The sequence below is a fragment of the Centroberyx affinis genome, unplaced genomic scaffold (genome assembly GCF_046629955.1).
Source record: "Centroberyx affinis isolate AG114_WGS23_722 - 3 ecotype Tasmania unplaced genomic scaffold, CSIRO-AGI_Caff_v1 ptg005544l_1, whole genome shotgun sequence".
Taxonomy (NCBI): Eukaryota; Metazoa; Chordata; class Actinopteri; order Beryciformes; family Berycidae; genus Centroberyx; species Centroberyx affinis.
The window spans coordinates 44,797-70,564 of NW_027282786.1; the positions used below are offsets into that span (position 1 = coordinate 44,797).

At 43.9% G+C, this 25,768-nt stretch overlaps 1 protein-coding gene across 1 annotated transcript in view; it reads right to left on the reverse strand.

Moving 5' to 3' along the window:
• LOC139667454 (threonylcarbamoyladenosine tRNA methylthiotransferase-like) overlaps window positions 1-25,768 on the reverse strand; it is a gene marked incomplete at its 3' end in the record, with an annotated part of 91,275 nt that overhangs the window by 25,313 nt on the left and 40,194 nt on the right. Inside the window, exon 4 of the mRNA XM_071546916.1 lies at window positions 22,369-22,453. Coding sequence (XP_071403017.1) covers window positions 22,369-22,453 — 85 coding nt within the window. The remainder of the gene's footprint in view (window positions 1-22,368; window positions 22,454-25,768) is intronic.

The window sequence follows — 25,768 nt, forward strand, 5'->3', positions numbered from 1 at the left end:
GTGTCTATGTGTCCGTGCATGTTTGTGTTTTCCCCGTGCCGAGTCAGCGTGCGTGTGAGAGCAGATATGTGAGCGCACGTACGCGCGCTGGGGGACCGCGCGGAATATGGGAGTCTCATTAGAGGGCCTAGATAGTCTAAGCATCTATTCAGCCTGTTAATTTCCCTGGCTGATGTCTTCTCCCCCATGCAGCCTGAAGTGGCTCCATGGTGGCTCATCAGTCCCCCCTAAAAGGCCTCCTCATTTAACCACAGCGCCTTATTTATTCTAAATAACATTCCTTTAAAAGCCCGGGATGCAGCGTGCACAAAGCCAACTGTCTGATTAAATTGCTATTCAGGACCACCGCCGCCACCCCCTCGCCTTGCTTACTTGCTGAAAATTAATTTATGGAATGTTAAAAAAAAAAAAAAAAAAAAAAAAAAAAAAAAAACGGTTATTCTTTTTCCCCCTCGCACCCGCACTCTTCTCGTCTGAGTCGACAGCAATTAAAAAGGACGGTTCAAGGCGAGGTTCATTACATTAAAAAAGAGAAGGGGGGGGGGGGGGGGGGGGGAGAGAAAAAAGCCTTTATGGAACCAGGAGGTGATTTTTAAAATACATTCAGCTTGTTAGAAGGATGGTGAATATTTTTCTAGTGGGGGGATGAATAGAGCTGCCGGAGCCTCTTTTGTTGGACCACATTTGTTGCATCTCTCTCTCTCTCTCATTCTTCTCTCTCTCTCTCTCTCCTTTTCAACCTCTCCATCTCTAAAGATCTTGTTCATTAAAGATCCGAGTTCTAAGGTCTACAATGCGGATGAATTGTTGTTGCATCTGAGCGCTAATGTCAAATTCACACTGCATTTATATGTTACACCGACATGTATGGACATGAACATGTATTTGAAGACATAACATGTATCTAGATTCTGTCTAAGCCACATTTAGACAGAGGGATGAAAGCACTTATTTAGGATTATGATGGATGATTGGCCTGTTTCGTTTATGATGGAACTACAACTTCTGTCTCTAACTTTTTAAAATTTCATTTTGGAATAAACTCTTGTGGATTCTTTTCTCCACTCCACCCCATTTGTAAAAAAGACTCACCAGGCTTTCTCTTTTACATAAAGTCTGGTACCCCTCCGCTTGGACCCATCCAGATTCCACTAATTAGCCCCATCCCTCCGTCAGTAAAACAGAAGGACGTTCCTTTACATTTCATACCTCGAAAACCTATTATGCTGCTACGAAACAGTGTGCACTTATTGAATGCTTCATCATGTTTTTTTAATCATCTTGCAGTTTCCCCCCTTAAAAGCTGCTGCTATCTGATGTTGGTTTTTTTTAAGAGCTAATCAAGGCTCAGTTGGATGCCGGTTGAATATTTAATGTCAGAGAGAGACAGTAAACGTTGCGTCGGAGAGGCGAGTCAACTTGAAATGGCTTAGCTTCATAATAAACAGCTGTACCGTAGACGCTGGCTAATTTGGTGTTTTTCATGTCGGTGTCCTACTGTAATAATGAGAATGGTAGAGAGAGCCCACGCTGCGAAAATAAACAGAGGAAGGACACAATTAAGAGAGGGAGAGAGGGAAAACGGAGAGAGTATCGTCTCCATTGGAGTCCTTGGCCAGCAGCTGCAGACACCAACCGGATTTTTTTTTTTTTTTTTTTTACTCCACTGAGCAGAGGCGGCCTGGGTCCAACTGGGATTCTTACCAAGGTGAAATGTCACCCTCAAACCCATTTCCACTGGGTGTACAAAGTCTAAGGAACATCTGCTCTTTCCATAAAACAGAGTGACCAGGTGAATTCAGGCTATAATCCCTTTACGAAAGCTATAATCCTTTATTCATTTAACTTAATAGATCCACAGCAATCATGGAGAGGTGTGCAGGAGGTAGAGAGAAGGCGACAGGTGAGATGTAGATTGTTCAAGACCGGGTGCAGCCCAGTATTAGGAAGGTTTTCCTTATTTTCAGTACACTGATTTAACATTTGCTTTCTAGCTTTAGGGGAATTGATCATATTGGGAAAAGAAAAATCTAAGTTAACTGTTGAAACTTGCATATATGAATTTGATTTTAGGGTGGATTTTGATTTTAGGGTGGATTTTGATTTTAGGGTGAATTTTCCCTGGAAAAAAATGCAACTTGCTGCTTGCAGAAGGAAATCACTGCCAAAATGAGAGCTAAAAGGATGCTTGTTTGCCTACAAAACATATTCAAAACACCAACAACAAGTGGTAAAATACTTGATGTCATGTTTACCAGTTCCATTAATAATTTCATTGGACAATAATTTAATTTCACAAACACTAATATTTTGTCACAATGTTCATGAAGTTGCATGTTCAAGATTGTCAGTATAGGCAAGTATTGGTGCTGCTATGGTTGATGGTCAAACACTTGGAAGTCAGCTTTAGTAAAAGTCGTAATCACCTCTAAAGCTTGAGTTATTTTGTATTGACATTAAGTAAATCATTGAGTAAACTTAACACAACAAAGTTTACAATTGCATCAGCCTGCATGGCACAGGGAGCACGCACTCTGCCAGCTTATCTTACACACACACACACACGCACAAACACGCCACAATTCAATCTCCAGTCACTGCTGAACCATAGCGATATCCAGGCGGCCGGGGGAATGTACAGTAGCCTATATGCCACATGTGGCCAGATGGCTCCTAGCTATACTCCCTCTCTCCATATCTAGCTACGTGCCTGTCTGTTCACAGTGCCTCATAGGTTAAGAACTGCCCCGGGTGTGCGAAGGCACTGACCCGCCGACCCCCCACGCCTGACAAGAGGTTGGCATCCCGCTGTGTGTGTGTGTGTGTGTGTGTATGTGTGGTTTGTGCGTGCATCCTCCTTTGCGCATATATGTACCTATAGCCAAGTTGTAGGCCTTGGGCTTGTGTCACTCCAAATACTGCTTGGTTAAATTGCTTCTCTGCTCCGGTTTGCTGCGGCCTGTCCATCTGTCAGCTCAGTAAAATTAGAAACAAGCGCTCCTGAATGAAGTGCATGATGCTAAAACACACACACACACACACTGACAACATCTTGGAGGCATGTATAGGCAGGCACCCACAGAGATACATAGATAGATACAGATACACAAACACACACACACAAAGTCAATGCACACACACACACACATAGCGATGGTTCATCCCAGGGTCAAACTGTCACATCTGCCCGCATCCTCATTTGAACAATCACTTGGCTTCTGAATATGGGAAATAAGCAATGTCACTCCAAGTTACCTTCCTCCTGCTCACATCACTCTCCACTCCTCCTCTTTCTCAAAATTTGTCCACCCACTTGTCCTCCGTTCTTCATGTTCTCCTGCTATTCTTCCTCCTCTTTTCCTCCCTCTATCTCCACTGTGTGCACACGTCTAAAATCCCCCCCCTCCGGGTATGAGCAGAAGGCTATCAAAGGTCAAAGGTTGCCGCCTGTCATCTTGCATGACTTCATGTATATCAAGCGCATGTCTCTATACTTTAACATATAGGAGAGGCGGGATGTGACACACACACACAGAGTGAGTGAGAGAGAAGGGTTATCTGTATCTTCATCACTCTATCAGTGTGTATGTGTCACTGAAAAAAAAAACTTTCTCAGACAATTCCGCTGTCACTTGTCACCCCCTAGGTGCATGGAGAGTGAACACACACATTCAGAGGGAGGGAGAGAGAGAGAGAGAGAGAGAGAGAGATGCCATCTTGTATAACTTGCAGCCAGTATAAAGTCTCTCAGTAGCGGCAGTTTCCAGGTCAGTGGTTGTTTAGCTAACACCAGCTCAATAAGCCTCTGGGATCGTCAACTCAAAAACACAAGACTGCAACTCAATAGGGAAAATGCCAAGGCTAACAGGTGCTCCTATAGGAAATACACACACACACACATACACACACACACACACACTTCTCCCCTTCCGTTGGCCTTTCATTCTCTTCCAGTCCAGCAATATGAATAGACAACTGGGTGTGTAAAAACGGCTTATTGAAACACACTTTAAAAGTTTTCTCCTGCGTGTGGGCCAACCTGTATGTGTGTGTGTGTGTGTGTGTGTGTGTGTGCGCAGGATGAACATGCATTTATGCAATCCGTGCGCGAGCATACCCAGGTACCCTGTGTACACAGTGTATTTAATAGTGAATAGATCCCGGCTGATAATATCTCAGTGTCAGTGGGTTTGGTTCGGTGTCAACTCCCTCTGTGTGTAACTAAAGACACCGGCTAGGACAACGGCAGCTGGTAGGCCGGCTTCCACACACACACACACACACACTCTCACACACCTGCCACCTGAGTCAATCAGTCGCGCAGCCTCTCTCTCCCTTTCACACACCTGCCACCAGAGTCATTGAGTCAATATATGCTATGGCCTCCATCATTCAAAAGATAGTGTGTCAAACTAATCCAACATGAAAGACTGTAGCTGGGCAACAGAGCTACAGCCAGCAGGGCCACAGAAAAGGAGAGACGCTTTGGTAATGCTGTTCTTAACGTTCATGCCAATAAAGCACTCTGGCTGAATTGAAATGGAGGGGGAGAGAGAGAGAGAGAGAGAGAAGAGAGAGAGAGACACTCGTAGCAGCAGGTGTTGTGTGTTTGTCAGTCCAGGTGAAAAGGGGGTCAGTGTCAGCTCCATCCATATGCCATCTGTCAGACCGGCTCCATCTCACACTGACATTTCCCTACATTCAATAACTCTTTCGCTGACACTGCCAAAACCAGCAAGAGCTCAAGCCTCGCGTTCACTAATACACACAAGACACTTCAACAAGTTCATGCTCCGCTAGTTTGACAGAGACCGGAAACAAATAAAAACTCTCTCCAATATGTATCAACTTAAAGTTTGTTGTCAGCATATTGGCTGATAGTTACGGTGTTAATGTTACGTTTTTGCTATTTTCATTTTTCAATAATGAGAAGGCAGAAATAAAACATGTCCCCTATGGAATGAAGGGAAAATCTAAAGCGTTAAATTCTTTACATTTCAAGTTCACTTCTCAAACATTCAGTCTCTACCAGTGTGAAACCAGCTTTCACCTGCCAAGTGGCCAAAAACTGCCATTCACTCCTTTTCCAAAACTCTTGAACAGAGAAAACTTCCAAGGCCCGGCATGGATGCCTCTAGATTAATGCAGTTCCACGTGAGGTGGCTTCTATTACAAGACTTAAGCCAACAAATGACTCCAAACTCTGTGTTGTAACGCTCCGTTCCAAATCTTCAGATCAGCGAGTCTCCTGCACATCCCGGCTACTCACATTTTTGTTAATCTTCTATTTATCAAGGGAAAGGACTGAGCACGCTTGCTCTTTTATGATATGAGCCACCAAGACCTCTGAGGTCCTCTGGGACCGGTCTGTTAGTTGTTCCCAGGGTGAAAACTAAATCAGGTGAAGCTGCTTTTAGTAATTATCATACTATAAAGCAAGGAATCTGTCTGTATGTGTGTCCTTTGCATATCTCGAGAACTGTTCCTCTGATCTACTTCACACTTGACGGGTGTATCGCTGGGGACCCAAGGACGTGTGCAGTGTCGAGTGTGAAGTTGTTTGGATGAGCGGTTCTCGAGAAAGCTGCAAGCAGCAATACCGGAGGTCAAGCAAGCCTGTTTCGAACAGGCATGTTTTGAACGGGCACTGCACTAGTGTTCCAAATTACTGGAATAAACTTCCAGAAGAACTGAGATGTGCTCCCACTGTCGCCTGTTTTAAAAGTAGGCTCAAAACATTCCTTTTCTCCGTGGCCTTCCGCTAAATCATCTGTATGTAGATGTAACAGGTGTTATTATCTTTATTTACAGGATTTCTTTTATGTATTTTATGTGTGTTTTACCTATTTTATCTCTATCTTTCTTTCTTTTATTTCTTTTTTAATGTCATTTTAAACAGCTGTGGTCTGTGTATGTACTTTTTCTGTTTTATGTGAAGCACATTGTATTTGCCTTGTGTATGAAATGTGCTATATAAATAAAGTTTGCCTTGCCTTTTTCAGCAAAACCCTGCTTCACATTCACACAGTTTGACACCTTCACACCTGGGAGCTGCCCAGTGCAACCACAGTCTGCTACTGTTGGCCAGTGAGCAGCTCCACTGGAGCAGGTGGGGGCTCTCGACAGCAGTTGGTGAGAGAGGGGAGAGTGTTAACTCGTTCACTCCCCCCACACACATTTTCCCAGATGGTCTGAGAACTTGAACTGGTGACCTCCCTCCTCTACTGGTCACAAGCCTGCTTCTCTAACCTCTAAGCTACTACCTCTATACACTGTACACACTATTACAAAGAGAGAATTAACTACTCTCAAGGACTTTTTGCTTTCTGGCCAGTAGAATATTCAAAATAGCTATAATTTAACCTGCTGGAATCAGTGTTTTTCTACTGAGTCTGGGTGTGCTGATAGTAGGACGCATACCCAAATGCCCATGAAAGTCGGGACTTATCACGAAATCCTGTCACTGTAGAGCCGCCTCTTGATCAATCAAAAGGTTTGTCGAGAAACACCTATCTCGAAAGCGGAAACGCCACAAAAAATAACAGTTTAATCCGGCGTCATTCAAGTTGCAAGACTTCAGATCTCAGTCCAGCTCGGTTCGGCCCAGCGTGACACCGCCGCCGTTAAGGAAAACCTCGCATCTCCCAGATAACTGTCTCGGGAATTGAGGAAAAAACCGCCACTCTCAGGGCATTAACTCTGGAATTCAAGAGGAGGGGGGGGGGGGGGAGCACAAAAATCAGAGTTATGAGGTTTGGACACGACATCTGTAATGAGTTCATTCATAAGCAAGCGTCTCCTTTGTGTTCGCTCTCGGCTCAGCATGTGTGCCCGATCTCAGACGGCTGACTAGGGGGTCATCTTTAGACTTGCGAACCATCAAACACACACACACACACTGCGCTACTGATCAACACTGGATACTAATGGGTCCAGCAATTAGACCGCAGCGGTTCCTTTCTACCTCCCCCTCTCTCTACAGCTCTGCTTTCATGAATAAACTGATCATGTATGCATCTTTTAAACATATATTGTAGTATTTCTTTATATACTTCTGACATTTGTTGCACCCCGCTCTTCTCGTCGGCCTCTTTCATCCCGTTCTGCGTCTCCTGCTCTCTCTCTCGGCACTCTACCCCCTCATTTCCATCCCTCTCTCCGTCTTTCTTTCCCTTCCCATCTTTCTCGCTCTCTCTCTGCCTAACTGTAGTAATGCGAGTCTTAATGAGGTGCTAATGAGATTCGCGGGCCTCTGTTGGATCAGATTATAGTGAATTATGTATAAGGCCTTCGAGTCGGGGCTTTTAAACTACACACGTGGCCTTTGTAGTGACATGACACCGTTGTGTTTTGACAAACTCTGACAACGCGTCGACGGCTCTGATTTTGTTTTACAGATTCAGTTACGTGCATATTTGTTTTTACACTAGGATCAGGTCTCAAATCTAAGCTTTATTAGATGTGAAGTGAAGTGATCCCTAAACGCATATTGGGTTATTGCAGCAACAGAGATATCCAGTTTAGTTTAATGCAAAGTTATTTGTTTTTTTTAATATGTAACGGTTAAATCAGACCCCTACGTCATTTGAAATCATTCAGATTTCACCCTTAAATGAATCATCGACTCCCATTACACCCGGCATAAGCAGATGTTGGCTGATTGGATCATAATCATACAGACCAAAAATGCATTTAAAAAATGCACCCAACACACATCGGATGTTCGATCACCCAAACAAGCTCTGCAGGTGGTCAGAGATGCATTTCAGCAAATTAACAAAAAAGTGTAAATACAACGTTTCTCCAATCCACATATAACACAAAGAAATAAACTTAAATAAACCAGGAAGCACACTTAAATCAAACAGGTGGCAGGCAGCTCGGATAGGGACATACCTGTCAAAAACGGATAATTAGGATACACATGAGCGAGCCTAAGGTCAATTTTAAAGAAGGTAAATAACACGAGATGAATTTTTCTGGCCTGAGCCCTCGAGAGAGAGAGAAGAGAGAGAGAGAAATGACACGGGAGACGAGGGGGAAAATTTACATGGAAGACAGGAAAACAAGAGTCGTGAGTAATGCCTGGAGTGTGAGAGAGCGAAAAAAGCAGAGTGGGGGGGGGGGGGGGGGGGGGGAGAGAGATAGACTGAGGGGGGAAAGGGAGGGAACGAGAGACGGAGGGAGCGGTAATGGTGTGACCTTGTAAAAGCCTGTCATCACCTGCTGAGAGGAAAAGTACCTGCAGGAGACAGACGGAGCACCTGAGACACATCAGTCCGCCTCTCTCTCCTTCCCCCGCCTCTCTAACTGCTCCCAAAACAGGAATATGTTACTTGCCTGAAATAACTAAACTCAATTAAACCGGAATAGAAATGACTCTGGTGGATCCTCTGCTATCATTAATTGAGGGGGGGGGGGGGGTGAAGAATCCCTCTCGTTTACTCCTGCATTCCATCCGTCTATCTTTCTCTCTCTGTCATTCTCTCCCCCCTTTCGTACCTCTTCCTTCCTCTCCTTTCACTCTCATTTGTCTTCGTCTTTCTCTCTCTCGCTTTCTTTACCCACAAATTAAAATTTAATGTGCTTTATTGGTGCAAAAGTTGAGGAGTGTGTTGACAGGGCATCAAGATCAACATTTTTTTACATGAAATTCCCTTCATACTAACAAAGTACGAAAACATACAACCTACAAGCAGTTATGGATGACGAATATTGGTAAGAATCAAACCATAAAAGGTCCCATATTCTATACTTTCCAATTTCTCAAGGTCCATTCAAAGCTGTGTGTGTGGTGTCATGTACTAAAAACACTCTCAATCCATTTTTACACGTTCATTTTCCAGCATCTCTGTGAGCCTTACCAAGAACAGGCTGTTTCTGTCACTGTGTCTTTAAGGCTCATTAATATTAACGACCCCTGTGTTCTGATTGGAAGAGTGAAACGTGAGACGCCGCGGACCGGCAGCTACAGGTAGGGAAAACTCTCCGGTAATAAACAATGACAACCGCTCAACCGCTTTGAAAAAAAAAACACTTTGTTAGTCTATTATTTCATTCATTTAAGTCCAAACGGCTCGTTTAGAGGCTCGCTTTTCTAATATGGATTGTGTGGATTTAGTTGGTGACCGTGCGTTTTGATACTTTCACCATGTTTAGATAGACCATCCAACTCCTTTAGAATCACAGAGGCAAGGGGAGTCCTGTTTTACACCATATGGACCTTTAATGTAGTCTCGTACAGACTTAAACGCATTAAGATCAAATTTGTGATGTGGAAGTAAACCTGTCTACTGGTTGAAGAATTAATATCAAAGTTGAAGAGGCAAGTATAACATACATTTAAGGGGTTTATGTCATTTTGGAGAGGTGTAAGTGTGTCCCACAGAAATAGCACAGAACACCTGCGTCTGTGTCTCAGAAGGCGGAGGCGCAAGCGTGTTATCGGACACTGAAATTGCACTGCACCCCCCGATTTGTATTGAAACTCCCCATGGGGCGCTCAACACCCATTTCGGTGCAAGTGATGTCATGGCGAGCCACGGAATTACCAATGGGGTGCAGTGCACTCAATTTGCACCGGCCCGAAAATAGAGCCCATGGTGTCAACTTTTTGTGTGTGTGTGTGTGTGTGTGTGTGTGTGTGTGTGTGTGCGTGTGTGTGTGTGTGTGTGTGTGTGTGTGTGTGTGAACGCTGGTGTTTGGAAAGGAGTGTTGGTCTGACACAGGTCAAGGCTTGCCTGTTAGGAGCTGTTAGTCATTTCTCTCCTTCATCTGTCCATTTCCCTCTCTCTCTATCTCTCTATGCATCTCTCTCTCTCACTTATGACGATTGTATCTCCCAGGCTCTCAATCAGAAATGTAAATTATTCTCCTTTTCCCCGCCATTAATGAAGTGGGATCAGTGATGTCCCAACACACACACACACACACACACACGTTGCAGTTACTATGAAGTGAGGTAATGGCGAAGGAAAAAGAGGGAAAGTAAGAGAACGAAAGAAAGAGTGAGAGAATGGGAGGAATGAGGCAGGTGTCAAACCAATGAGGTGGGAATTTCTGGATTTAATCAAGCCCAAGTGTGTAAGTGCGTGGGGTGTGTATGTGTGTGTGTGTGTGTGTGTGTGTGTGTGTGTGTGCGTGTGTGTCGGTGTCCTTCATCATTTCTTTGCTGTCACAATAGTGGCAAGAAGGGTCCTGAGAGGCTTAGGCCTGGCCTCCCACATGCCTGCAGGGGACAAAACACACACACACTCATACACACACTGGCACACAGGCAGAGGGTTATCATGGGAAATAACTTCATACCAAATGAAGCTTTTCATGTTATTGATCAGGAACGCCCACTTCCTTCAGCTCATATTTTCTCAGTGCTGTGAAGCTGAAACTCACTATGAGAATCGGTGGAACACGGCTTTGAAGCAATCACAAACTCACAAAGATCACAAACTGTGTGTGCAGGAGATGAAATGTTACTGTGCAAGGCAATGTTAGCTGAGATAAAGTCATTAATATACACACAACTAAACCAACCCAATACACAAATACACACAACAGCACAATGCCAAATAAACACAATAAATCACCCTTATACACACAAATATACAACCTAACCAAACAAAACAAAGCCCAATATAAGCAATATGCTCTCTGGACGACTTCATACACAGACTATGACATATGGACTATATATCTCATTGACCCATGAATCCCTGGACTACACACACACACACACACTCACACATACACAGAAAGCCCCACAGACGCAGCCAGGTGATTCATCAGCTGCTGAGGAGAACGTGACCCCCAGCGACTCCGGGGTGACCCCTGACCTCCTTAACACGACCCCTCCCAGAGGTCGCAGCAGATTTATCAAACAACATAATGAGCATTAGAGCCGCCATCGCTCAGTAATGTTCGTCTCTCTCCCCCCGGGAAAACGCGATATATAGGCCAAATAAAAACAATACCGTGTTGTCAGCATCCTGCGGAAGCCTCCCGTCTCGCAATATTTCACCGTTTCCTTATTGCAGCTGACAGCTGACATCGTCTCGCAATATGGCTCTCCTCCTCCTCCTCCTCCGCCCTCTTTTCCTTCTCTCCAACTCCCTCTCCTTCTCCTTGTCAGATATCGTACCGCAAGTACAATCCGAGTCAGCGGTTGACGCCTGGTAGGGAATTGGCAGTGTGATCTCGCTGCCCATGGGTATAATGTGTTATTGTGACTTGAGTCACTTTGCGGGTGAGACACAAATCTTTCCCGTCGCCACTTTGCCCCTCCTGACGGCGAACGAGGACGCCGGGATTGATGTGACTGCATCGCTGACATCAGTTCTAATTAACAGCCTGAAGGTCTTTTGCGTGACAGAATGCGGTTAGCGCTGCGTTTTATCAATAACCCGGTTGTTTTGTTTGTCACTTTTTTGGGTTAGAGGGTGCGTGGGTTATGTTTCCACCGTCGTAGAATTAGTATGCAGGAATCAAGGAAACATCGAGGCTTGTTTAGCTGGATCAGAGTGGAGAGTGGGATGGGGTTCAAGTGTCATCCCCGTTCTGGTAGAAAGCATAGCTGCGCTCCTGTGTGGCTCAGTGGGTAGAGCAAGGAATACTGTACCAAAAACGCTCATAATGTCGTACATATACATATGACACTGTCTGGATCATTCCTCCTTAGAATCCTACAGTGACTGCCGTTTGATATGTAAAGCCTCTTCCCTCCTTTTCTAAGAGTTCAATCTGATTGTCAGCGCTGTAAGCATCTGTTAATAAGACATCAGCGTTTCCTGAGAAGGCGGGCGGGGCGAAGAATCGCGTGACAAGTCTGACAGACCCCCCCCCCGCTGAGGGATTTAGCACCTCTTCATTCCCTTAAAGCTCAGACAATATGGAGGCTGATAGCCAGAGGGGAGAGAAAACAGTTAACATTTAAAAAAAAAAAAAAAAAAAGTGGTTATCCTGATGTATCATAGCGGGGTCTTATGACTTCATTTTCTGTCTGCAGGATGGCACACCATGTTGGAAAACACATGGGCCAACAAATGGCTTTAATTTTTTCCTCTCTCAAACTGACTAAAGTGGACACACCGCTTCGATACAATTCTTAAGGTGATGACCCTACTTTCCCACTTCCCCAACCCCTATATTATTTCCTGCTTTTTATTGTTATCTCACATCCCTATAGAAGCAGTCCTGCAATATGGATAAGAGATTCTTGAACGCCCTTCGATTTCTATACAATATGGTGAATTTAACTTTCAATTCAAGGTAAAAAAATAAAAAACCCAGTTACTTGCAACACTCTGGGGTGAAAGGCCCCCCCCCCCCCCCCCCCCCCCTCCACCTCCATCCTCAATCCTATATTAACTTGGCCTCTTATGGCTTAAACCCGCAATCGGGGATCAGGGTAAAAGGCTGGAGCCCGGTGGGGTGCCTTAAGAGCGCGGCCGTCTGCACGGGTGTAGGATAGAGAAAAAAAATGCGACAGGCTGCGATTATGCAACCGTTTAACTCAAGGGACCGCTTATGCATACGCGCTCCCTAGAGTCACTAAGCAAAATAGGGAGCCTGAAGGATACCGGTCTGTTTTCATCCTGGCTTATGTTTTTGCCAATTTGTGCGCCGGGATGAAAAAGGATGTGGATTTATCGGTTTTAAACGTAAAATGTATTGTATTGCAGAAGTAGGGCAACCACAGACACAAATAAAACATTGCGGAACATTTTCTTAGATTCCAAAATGTCTATTAAACATTCATTATCGCATGCTGAGTTAAGTGTGTAGGAAAGGGAAAAAACACAAGGCCACAGTCAGACAAGTCCACCTTTAACACCAAACATCCCAAAAAAACACTCAAAACAAAATGTTAGAGGAGTATCTGGGCGGCATCGAGCGAACCTCTGCATGTTTAATCATTTAAAAATAACCCTAGGCGGTTTGTGGAGATAAGGCCGAATACAGGATGGAAATTCTCTCTCTCTCTCTCACACACACCCTTTCGGTTTTTCCCCTCACACACACGCTCTCGCTCTCTCTTCACGACTGCCTCTGCCTATCTCGCTCCACCACCCCTCTCCATTACCCTCTACATCCACCCCCCAATCTCCTACCAAAGTCAATTATAGATGGCTGGTCCCATTTGTGGATGGTGAGGGTGGTATCACACACAGACACACACACACACACACACACACACAATACTGAGGGTGAAATCAAGGCTTGTTTAACAGGATTGGGTTGGACGGTGGGATGGGCCGTTGGCTCAGGCATCAAACCCATACTGTGAGGAGGCCTGCGTTTTAGGACACACACACACGCATACACACACACACACACACACACACACAGACACAGATACACCAGCCCCATACTGTGCTCAGCCCTACATTCAAACCCACTTTACAGACGGGATGTGACAGGTTGTTTGTGAGGAGAATTCAGGCGCGGTGGGCAAGCAAACACAGGCAGCGTATCCCAACGGAAGAAGACTACAGATGATTGGACATCAGCTCAAAAGTGAAACCTGTCAGAACCAATCAAAACAACAGACCCCCTGCTGGTCCAGAAGTCTGCTGGTCCGCCATTACTCTCCATCACTAGCACCTTCTGACCGCATCTACAGGCTACACATGTCCGTGTGTGTGTGTGTGTGTGTGTGTGTGTGTGTGTGTGTCTCTGCCTTTCTTCAAGGCATGTTCAAAAATAGACAGGGAGAAAAGGTTAGGCTTAACTAATAGCAACACCATGATTTTCTACTTTTTCAAGTGTATGGGTTTCCAGTTGAAGACACACACACACACACACACACACACACACACACACACACACACACACACACACACACACACACACACAATCTTGGGGCTATTGTTGTCCCTGCACTGTACTCTTCAAGCCACAATCGCAAACATTGGAGAGGTTGCATAGCCCTAGGATTTTCCAAACAACAACAAAAATGCTGAAGCAAATGGTAATAAAATAGGACATTCTTTTTGTGTGGGGCAACAGAGCTTACAAGGAATCAGTGTAAAGCACACAGACAGCATTTCACTATAGTAAGTAATGCCATGACATGACCAAATACGCCGGTTTACTAAGCATTGCGAGCAAGCATTGATGGTATGTTTATTGCTCAAATGGTGGCCAAATAGTATTGATTGCATGTTCAAATATAACCCAAATGAGCATTTTACTGATTTTATACTAAAATGGTGCCAAAAGACTATGAATGGCATGTTCAGACAGAGTATTATTGGTAGTATGTTAAGTGTCCCCAGCAGTACTTCTGGTATGTCAAATGTCCTCATAATGCTCACACAGTATTGATTGTCTATCAAAATAGTGACCAGACAACGGCATGGCAACCTTAGTAATTACCATCCAACCTAAGGCTGGGCGATATGGTTGAAATCAATATCATGATAATCAAAAGGATTTTTCTCGATATCAATATATCATGATATGGTTCATGTATGCAAAATCACGTTAAATAATCAAATGAATGTTCATCTCATTGAACCGAATGGTGATGTTAGGTGTGGTGTCAAACAAAACAGAAATTTTCAAATAATATTCCTACTATACCTCATTTTATCAGAGTTTTTAAGTAAAATTTGCTTGTCATCATCAATTTAGACAGCAGAAATGTGTGTCACGATATCAAAATATCAAAATATCATCACGATATGATTCCACTGAAAGACAATAAATGATAATATTGAATTATCGCCCAGCCCTAATCTAACCTGAGACTCAAACACTGGATCTGTACCACTAATATAATACTTTTCACCAGCTGCTGTAATGTGAGGACTTAAAGTCTGCTCCTTTAAAGCCGATAGAGGCTGATAAAAGTAAAGTCAGTTAGGAACAGGGACTTAAACATTATTAGCCTTTCATCAAATTACATTCATCCACTGCGATGCCTGCTTTGCTTTTTACCTTCTCTGATAAACGAGCTTAAACAAGGGGAGGCTTCACTTCACTTTTCGCATCCCCCACAGAAAATTGGGTCTGACTGATTGTTGTTGAGGCCGGCCGCCTTGGGGTTAAGCAGGCGCAAAAGTATCAGAATCTAGCCTGACAGCAGGTAAATTACTTTAAAAGGATGAGTCTGTATTTATTTAAACTGAGGCTGAATTCCTGCTGTTGGGTTTAGAATGCAAAGTTGCTAGATACGGAGCCGATCAGTGAGTAATTATTAGGAATTATTGCTATGAGCCCTATTAACAGCAGGAATCCACGAATCCACGAATACTGTGTGTTGAATTACCAAGATACTGCTGTACATGTGCAACTAGCACAGCGCTGGGCCTCAAGGCCTCACAGTCTTTACATTGAATAAATCACAGATCTGACATGGCTGTGCTTGGTCACAACAATGGAAAGGAAAGCTTGTTTTGACCACTCACATCATACTGGATCACAAGTCACCTTGAGGTATTGTACCTTGCTGTCCACAGACTAGAATTTAATAGGATAGAATATAATAGAATGGAAGAGAATAAAATAGCTCATATTCTGGCGCATAACCATGCATCTACACAAATGTGAAATCCTATCAGTAAGCATTTTCTGCCTGATTACCTGTCAGATGTAGTCAAAGGACTACAATTTAGTGTGCCATCCTGAAAGCTATTTTATTGTAAAGGTGTTGGGCTATGGTTTTTATAAAATAAATTAAAACAACCCAATAAAATAGAACAGAAAAGAGCAAGACAGAACAGGCCAGGAAAAAATGGACAGTATGAACCATTATAAAAATAAAAATAAAACAGAACAGACCCATCCCACCTCACCAGACACTAGACAAAAAACACTAGACAAAAATAGCCCCAGTAACAGACAGACCGGTCTTCAGTTTGACTCTCATCCATCCCTGGGAAGGAAACAGCACAGCACAGTCTGACTATGCAGATGAAGACGTGCTGAAAGCAAGGTTACACCCCGGCCAGCCCTGGCCTTGGTGTGGTTCTCATAAAGCCCTGGGCTCGCTGAGGCCAACGCAGCAGCATACCAGGGTTCAGCTACTCTCTCCTTACCTCCCTCTGTGTCTGTGTCTATGCCCCCTATGTGTCTGCCTGTCTCTCTGTGAGTATCTGTGTGTGTGTCTGTGTCTGTGTGTGTGTGTGTGTGTGTGTGTGTACCCCAAAATGTAGGCTAATGCCCTGCAGAACTGACAGATTAAATGCCAATCCCAGGGTTGTACCGAAACCAGCCACGGGCAGCTAGCTCTCTGTGTGTGTGTGTGTGTGTGTGTATGTGTGTGTGTGTGTGTGTGTGTGTACTGTATATGTGTGTATGTGTCCGGCCAGCCACAAATCCATGCCTGTGTGTGTCTGTGTGAATGTGTGGACGCAGACATAAAACAACAACCCTTAGTAAACAACTGTAAAGGTCACTGTAGATTTCAGATTGTTTAGAACTTGCTGTCATTTTCTGATGAAAAGGGAACATTTCTGACCTTAATGTCAGTCACTTTCAGCGTGTCAGTTCATTTGGAACAACATGCTCTGAGGACAGAATAAACATTTCCCTGCATTGGAAGCACTGTAAAAAAAAAAAAAAAAACGGCTTCACTTGGCCACAAAGCAGTGAAGGCCCTTTGACTGATTCTTGGAAGTGGGAGCTAAACCGATATAAATGTGTGTGTGTGTGTAGTTTCCATGGTTTCCATGAAGTCAGCCTCTGATCCGTTGTTAATGGAGCAGCTCCAGGTTTTGTCATTTGATGACAAGACGGATTGCAGCCCCGGCTCTCCGGTCTCTAGCTTTGGGAAAGAGTCGCTCATGTTTTCAGATACAGATTGAAACGCTAAGACCTTTCGAATAATGTATGCAAATTTTGTTTCAGGGTGGATTCTCACTTTAACGATTTTATTTCGCAAGCCGTGACCTTTTGCCTCCAGTAAATATATGGTCAGAAATCAATGACACAAAATCAGTAACCCAACTTCAGTGGACATCTTACTAATCATCAGATGTAACAGCCAAGGGCGATGATGCATATTTCACCACTTGGACCTCCACTATGAGGAATACACATAAGGAAGTATTATACTAGTGCATACACTCTGGACGTATTCAGGCTGTCTGCGAGTTTTACCAAGTTAAATTCAGACTTAAAGAACTTTTTCCAGCATGTGGTCTACAATCCATGGCCCTAAGTTTGTAGACCAACTTCTGCCGAGTCCTTACTGAGCCAACAATAGAGATTCTCCTATAACCAGAAGCCATAATACATATTCACCGCACAAGCTACACATCTGCTATAAATACACCGTGTATATAAGCACAGCGCATACACTCTGGACTTATTCCAAGAGTTCAATTTGTGTGTTGCGTGTCCCTTTTCAATTAACATTAATGATTTTTTTTTTTTCTCCCCCCTTTCTTACGGCTGGTTCATGAATATTAACATGATATTGAAATGAATGTAAATATAGTGTGGGAATTGGTGTATTTTGAAAACAGAAGTACAGAACTCGGAGTTGGGTTCTAATTCGTTAAGCATACACTCCCTTGATCATACAAATTACCGGAGACAGCCAAGGGTAGAAACCACGCACACACACGCGCACGCACACACACACACACACACACAAACACAGAGCGGTTTAATTACATGCTGTTGAGCAACTGTTTCTCTTATGCATTCTGCGTTCATTGATTCGAGAGGTCTCTGACATTGAATTACGCTATAGATTTCGGCATCGCAGAGGCACGCACATGCACACCCAAATATCCATACTAATTGACTTTTTAGCATGCAGGAGCCAACCCATTAGCATTTTCTGCTACTGAGCGAGCTCCTGATGCGGCGCTCCGGCTGATGGAGCGAACAGCGGGGCAGAGGACGCCGTCACTCCGAGCGGCGGGCTGGAAGGGGTCCAACCTCGCTCCCTTGTTAAGAGTCCAAAGCCGAGCAACTGAGGCGGACGTGTGAAGGAGGAGAAATACAATGCCACAGGTGGGACAGATCCAGTATACAGATCTGCATGCCGGGGCCTTAATGTAAGCCCAAAAGCTCTATCCCCCGCGAAAATCGTGTGTCCAGTCGAAGTGTCCTTGAGCAACACACCCACTCGCTCACTCCCGAGTCACTCTGGGCAATCTAAAGGTTCGAAATGCACACACACACACATACACACACACAGTGCAAACTCGAAAGTTACCTTTTAGCTTTAGGACCAATCAATATTACAATGAGGCTTTCCTATGCACACACACACACACACACTCCGAAATGCTGCTAGCATTCCCTCCCTGGCTAACTCTCCACCCTACACACACAACACTCTTTCACATCCAGCCAAAGCCTCCCTACACCTGACCACCCCTCCACCTCCCCCATCCACAAAAGAAAACAACCCACACACACACACACACCGCCCCTCTTCCCACACGCTCGGCATGGATGCCAACTAGGCCCCAGTTCTCCAGAAGTAATAAACCATCTTTTCTTTGCGTCTCTCCAAACAATGACAGAAGACTGGTGAAAGCCCCAGTGCTTCCATTTAAAGCCCCGCAAGTCATTTACTAGGACAGTGATTGTTAGTTTTGTGTCTGTCTGTGTTAGTGTGTGTGTGTCTGTGTGTGTGTGTGTTTGTGGCAAATGTCGTCCCACAAGTCACAGTCGTGGGGGAAGATTTGATTTACACACTAACACACACACACACACACACACACACACAATAGGCTACACAGCGGTCTTGACATACACAGGAGCTGAGCTCATTCTGCAAGCTAAAAGAAACCAAAAAAAAAAAAAAAAAAAACACAGCCTCCATTCCAACTCACAGAAATACTCCACATCTATTCATCTCATCCACGCACACAGGTAAAAAAAAACTGTGGAATTTCCCTTTAAATTGAATGCCCACTGTAATACAGCCTCTCTCCCTCCCTCCCTGCTGGGATTAATGGTCAAATAATGAAACTCTCCAACATGGAGGGTGGTCTGGCCGGTCTCCTTTAACATCAACTTTGTGCTCTGACAAAGCTAAACAGCGTGGCTAGGTACAGTCTCCTTTATGAAAGAGTGTGTGTGTGTGTGTGTGTGTGTGTGTGTGTGTGTGTGTTAAGCTGAGTGGCGTAGCCTAGCACAGCTTGTTAGTTAAAGCCTGCTGCCGTGGCCTCCGTCCACCTCTCCGAGTCGGTGAGACATGCATGCATATCGGTAGTGACAGTAGCTGGCAGAGCGCTGGCCTGGAAAAATAGGGTGTGTCCTGCAATATTGTGCGTGTGTGTGTGTGTGTGTGTGTGTGTGTCTGCAATACCGTGTGCCTGTGCACTGAGCCACAGGGTATCTGTACGTTTCATTAACTTCAAATACAGTAAGACTTTTTAAAAGGTCAATAAATAAATCAATGAATCGTTACCACATTCATTCTGAGACATTAGTGTAATTACCGCAAAAAAATAAGACTGTTACCAACCTTTACACTGCATTTTACAGTGTGCTACTGGATCAGATTTAGGGGGAAATCTGCTGCATTGCTTTACGGCAGTGGTTCTCAACATGGGGTCCGGGACCACCAGGGGTCCTTGAGGGGGTTCCAGGGGGTCCCCAGCAAATTGATGAATTGTTAACCTTCACCATTATTTTATTTACAAGAAGCTAACACAATTAGAGAATGTAGATGAATTACTGTTTTGACCATAGTTGCACTGTTATCTCTCTACCTACAATACAGATAGTCATGGAATTCTGGACAAAATCATATCTGACAATAAAAAATATTCTCAGATTTGGGTCAGAGAGACAAAATCTCATCAAATGGGGGTCTGTGGCTCCAATGTGGACTAAATTAGGGGTCCTTGATATGAAAAGGGTTGAGAATCACTGCTTTACGGCACAAAAGAGAAGGAACCGTTTCTACTTTCGAAGTATTACATGACTTAAATACAACTCCACCATTCTAAATACATAGTTTGCACTTCATGTTAGTTTATGCTTATTCTCTGTCAAGGGCTGTTATTGGCTCTTATTCTTCTTCACATGCTCTTTGCGTCAGGAAGCAATGGGTTTATGTGAGATCAAACTAACTCAGAGCAAACTAATAGATGGAAAGGTTTTTAAGAATTATAAAACTGACTTAAAATGCTTTATTTAACTACATTCAAGACCTTTTAAGGCCTCGATAGTAGTAGCTGAACACATTTTAAGGCTTTCGCAGGACCTAAAGAGACCATGTGCCAGCATGTGCAAGTGTGTGTGCGTGTGTGTGAGTGTGTGGTACCAGGAGGTGCAGACGTGTCGGCCAGCGTGTGACCGAGCGCGAGGCGGCCCGTGTGCCTGCCACCCTCTCTTTCTTTTTCCCCTCGCTTCCCTTCTCTCTCTCTCATATGAAGAGAAGCCAAAGAAAAAGAAGTGGGTGACGATTATTCTGGAGTTGAGCGGGCGTTTTCACTCTCTCCGCTCCTATTCTTGCTCTCTCTCCATCATGTGAGTAGCATAGAGTGACGGAAAGCAGAAAAAAACATTTTTCTCCCCCATGTATGCGTGGTGTGTGTGCGTGTGTGTCCCTTACCAGTGAATAGAACATTAATTGCATTAGCATTACAGCGGGGTGATTTCCAGTCAAAAGAAAAACTCTGGTATTAACAAGGAAGACATTTTCAAAGACTTCAAGTGTGTTATTTTGTGCGTTTCAAATCAAAAAGTCTTTGCATAAAAATTGGCACGACAGAAAGGGAGTGAAAGAAGGAGAGAGCGCGGGGGGGGGGGGGGGAGAGAGGGTGAGAGCGGCGGAGAAAGACAGGGAGATTGCACTGATCAAGTTGGCCAAGTGAAATTGTTCAGCCTTGAAGCCGCCGCCGTTTCCTTCCGACGAGTTATTCGGCTTTTTCGACGATTCAGTCAGACGGCGAAAATGTAAAATGTGACAGAAGATAAATTGCTCCTTCCTGCACTTAGCGAAAAAAAAAAAAAAAAAAATGCAAATCGTCTCCGAGAGGCGGCCGACTAAAAAGGCAGAAATTAGTCCGTTCAGTCATGTCAGACGACTGTCCCGTTGCGGCTCGCCGGCCAATGAGGCAGGAGGCCTTTTAAGGTGTCCAAATGTACACACTCTGATTATTTAGAGCTGTGACCGTTGGAATTGAATGATCTCTCCATGCTTGGAAACGGCCAATACTCACTTTTGGATAAACAGTGAACGAAAAGAAATGAACGACTAAATAAGGTGTCATGCGGGGGGGGGGACAGCATATAGTTAGAGATGCCACCGGAGTCATTTTGTTAAATCGGTGCAGCGGACCTTTCAGGTTGCAAATGTAATAATGTAACACTGATCAAAACAGTAGTAGTGACAGAAGACTCATAATCAGGTTTGCTCTACTTTTAATTTGCCTTCGAAGTCTTCACTTTGTGTTTTTCTGTTGTAGAATTCTGCACTTTGTTCCTGAATAGTACGATTTTTGATTTACTGTATAAAAAAACATGTTTGTTCAGTTGGACAGGGGTCAGAGTAATACGTGTAAGTAACAACATTGTAGTAAAAATGAGATAGGATTTTTCAGGAAAATGACTTTAATTAACTTTTCCACCACCTACAGTGGCAAATGGATTTCAAAATTCAGCAGGCATGCATCTCTGTTAATTGTCACTATTCTTATTTGATGGAAAGTGCTACGGTCCACAGCTAAAGCGGCAGCCAAGGGTTAAGACTGTTGTCAAAAGCGTAAATCATAATCTTACACACACATACACACATAGTATCTCTCTCTCTCTCTGTCTCTCACACCAACGCGCACACACACACACACACCCGGCAGGCGTGTGTGCCCCTGATGAAGGGAAAATAATCAAAATGCAAAACAGTTTCTAGCTTAATTTCTCTGTTTTTATGCAAATCTGTGTGTATGTGCGTGTGTGTGTGTGTGTGTGTGTGTGTGTGTGTGTGTGTGGGTGCGTCCGCGTGCTCTCAGTGGGGCAGCGGGCAACCAATGAAACGGTGTGTGTAGGTGTAAACTGACATGGGGGAAATAGCAGAAAACACACACACATGCACACAATCGCATTTACACTGACTGATTTGTATCTGAGTGAACCTGAACGTGAATATTCAGCTAAGTAGTGGAACTCCTCATCAGTGGGCGTTCTCACTGTACTGATTTGAAGTACAGATTCTGTACAGTACCACTGTGGCAATGACATAAAGACCTAATTAATTAGAAGTTCATTTGAATGTAATCTCAGCTCTCTGGCTCCCTCGTTAATCAGCTGCCTTCATCTCTTCTACGGAGGATACAGTGCAGGTACTTACAAGCATTATGCTGTCTGTGTGTGTGTGTGTGTGTGTGTGTGTGTGTGTGTGTGTGTGAGTGTGAGAGAGAGAGAGAGAGAGAGAGAGAGAGTGTGTCTCAGTACTTGATGGAGTTTCTGAAGTGGTCCTCTGCAGGGTTTTTCACGGTGCAACTGTTCAGTAGCCACAGGTCCGCTTCTGTTGGGTCGTCTATGGAGGGAGAGAGAGAGAGAGAGAGAGAGAGAGAGAGAGAGAGAGAGAGAGATATTACATATTTCAATAATACAAAAACACTCTACTCCTTCCTATGACCTGGTGAAGAGCAAATGCTGAATCACTGAGTATCCACTATAAATGAAAAAAAAAAAAACTGCATAAAAGCAGGCAAACATACCATTCCACACAACATTAGCACCTCTCATCATTCTCCTCACACATATTTTGAGTAGAGGGTGTAGAATAGAAAACTGCAGGTATCATAATCATGGTTGAATAGTGTTATCATAATAATATTCAGACTTGGAAATACTGCTTCAACATACCGTGGATCATTTGATCGTTCCAATTGGCTTTAGAATAATGAAGCCACTGATGGTTGGTTAGTGGCGTACTGGTCACATTTACCAGAGACAATCTATCAGTATTAGGCTGGCTGATGGTGTTAATTTTCCACCCTGATGGTGAGGGAGTTCAACACCTATTTAAGTTTACGAGACCACAGTCTCCAAGAATGATGGAAAAGCTGGCGGGCTACAAGTGGGTAAGAGAGAATATGTTCTGCCCGTTTCTGTGTATTCCTATTTTTAGTTTAATAGTCGTTTTAACATGCCAATTTTTTGAGTTTACTGGTCATTTAAAGCATATCTGTCACAGACACAAGCAAATACGTGACTGGAGTTTCAAATTACTATGGGTACAAATGGACATGGTGTGGCGTCTTGTGATGCTAAGCGCGGCTGCTACTCAAGGCGATGTTGGCAGGCCTTGCATGGCACTGCCAGGAGATCTGTCACACACACACACACACACACTGACTCGGGGGATATAGCACGGCGGCGGTGTAAAGCTAGCTCCTTTACGCTACGTTGAACCAGATATTTCACTTAGCATCCACTCCCCCCCCGCTGCAGTCGAGCATACACACACACCCAAACACACACTACACTGCCTGCATTAGCCGAGCATTCACAACACCCCACAGTGGCTTTCAATAACACGCGCACACACACACACACACACACACACACACACACACACACAGCGGGTCACAGCATGCAGAGAGAGGGGAGATGACCTACCACACCTCGTCTTGGCTCAACACTCTCTCTCATTCTGTCAACACTCACTCTTTCTCTCAACAAAACACACACACACACACACACACACGCACACGCTGTGTTTTCAGGCCGAGGACAAAGTGTGAAGGTCCAACACCATTCGTCAATTAACACCCAATGAGATCCAAATAAAGCGAAGCCTATTCTCCATCTTGTTGTAAAACCTCCGTGCCACTGTGGCCCAACAGTCAATGTCTTGTTTGCACATGCAGGCTTCTACAGTTTAGAAACACAAGCAGCATGATCCAGTATCACTAATATAAGTAATATCAACGTGTCTACACATACATTTAAAGCTTTTTAATGGCAGTTAGAATTGGAAATAAATTGTTGTCCTATGACACTTAGAAAGCCTCTAAAAGCGAATTTAAGAGTTAAAATGCTCGGCAGTTTTCCAGACCTTGGGCTTATATCATATAAGACTTTTTTTTCCAGGATCTGCAGACTCCCTGTATGTAACAACACATCTCATCATTTCAGACATGGAAACACATCAAATCAGCAGTCTGGGCCTTGAGGTGAGTTAGCTGATTGCAGCAGACAGTGAGGCAGACTGAGTGAAGCCTTGTAAAAACAGATATGCAGCCGCACTTCTGGTAAAAAGAACTTAAACAACGTGACTCACATCGGTAGTAGGATGTGACTCATGTGTTACCGGGGGTTTTGTTTGTGTTTGTGTGTGTGTGTGTGTGTTGCGGGGGGGGCTTTCATTTCATTTGGGAGAGGACTATACATAGGAAGGCCATATAACAATATTGATTAGTCCTGAAGCTAAAAATCTGTGTGTGTGTGTGTGTGTGTGTGTGTGTGTGTGTGTGTGTGTGTGTGTGTGTGTGTGTGTGTGTGTGTGTGTGTGTGTGTGTGTGCGTGCGTGAGAAAGCAAGTTCATCTGGCAAAGACTGCCTATTATGCCTACCTTTATTTGTCTAGGCTATACACACACACACACACATACACACACACACACAGGACTAGTGGGAGTGGTCTCAGCTGTGTGCTTGCTCTCTCCCCTCTGTCCTAAGGGAAGCTTTCTAGAACAACAATAACAAGCTCTCCATCACTGCAACACACACACACACACATACACACACACACACTCAAGACAGATACACAAACATATACACAGACACACACACACACACTCAAGACAGATACACAAACATATACACAGACAAACACACACCTATCTGCAGACAGAGAGTCAGCACAACTAAGCAATACACACAGAACAGAGAGATTCAGCCTGAATGCGTGCACACATGCTCACACACACACACATTTATCAAACTCAGCAGCATCCTGCATCATATAGAGGCCCAGGGAGATCATAGAAGATATAAAGAACTGAATATATAAGAGAGAGAGAGAGAGTGTGGCAGGAACAGACATATAAAGCTTCTTCACAAACCCATGGACCCATTTTACTACACCACTCCTTAGCTTTGTTATTTCAGCTTTCCATTCATCTTATTGTTGCTCTAATCATCTAGCAGCTGGCTGTTGAAAACAAGAGCTAGAGGAAGACTGAAACACAAGGCCGAAACTCAAAAACAAAAGAAGTTACACTGCTTAGGCGCTTCTATTTTTAGCCCAGGAGACCGCGAATTTTGACAATACAAAATACTTGACAATACTTGACAATGATACTTGACAAAAAGGAATCTAGAAGGAAATAAAGGAGGAGGCAGCTGTCCTAGTCAGAGATAGAGTATGCATAAAAATGTCCAATAATCTGATCAGTGTTCTTCATGCTAAGTGGATAAAACACCACAGCAAGCGTCCAGCTCTGTGTTCGCATGATGACACTTTCAACTTTTCTTCTTTTTTTTTTCTTTTTTTTTTTATATATGTGTTTATTGATTTTTGATTCAGAAAACATTATGATTGCGTCGAACACACATCAACAAAAACAACAATTGAAAGAGGGACAAAATCAAAACAAAACAGAACATCTCAGGAGTGACTCAGGAATTACATAAAATAAAAATAAAAATAACAAATAGCATTTATCACACAGGTCCATATTACATAAACCCTCTTGTAAGAATAGCAGAGATATCTAAACCAATATATGACATAAAAGGCTCCCATGTTCTACGAAATACATTGTCTTTGCGATGTAACATGCATGTCAAATAGTCCAATGATACATATTCAAGTATGACCTTATGCCAATATGTTTTAAATG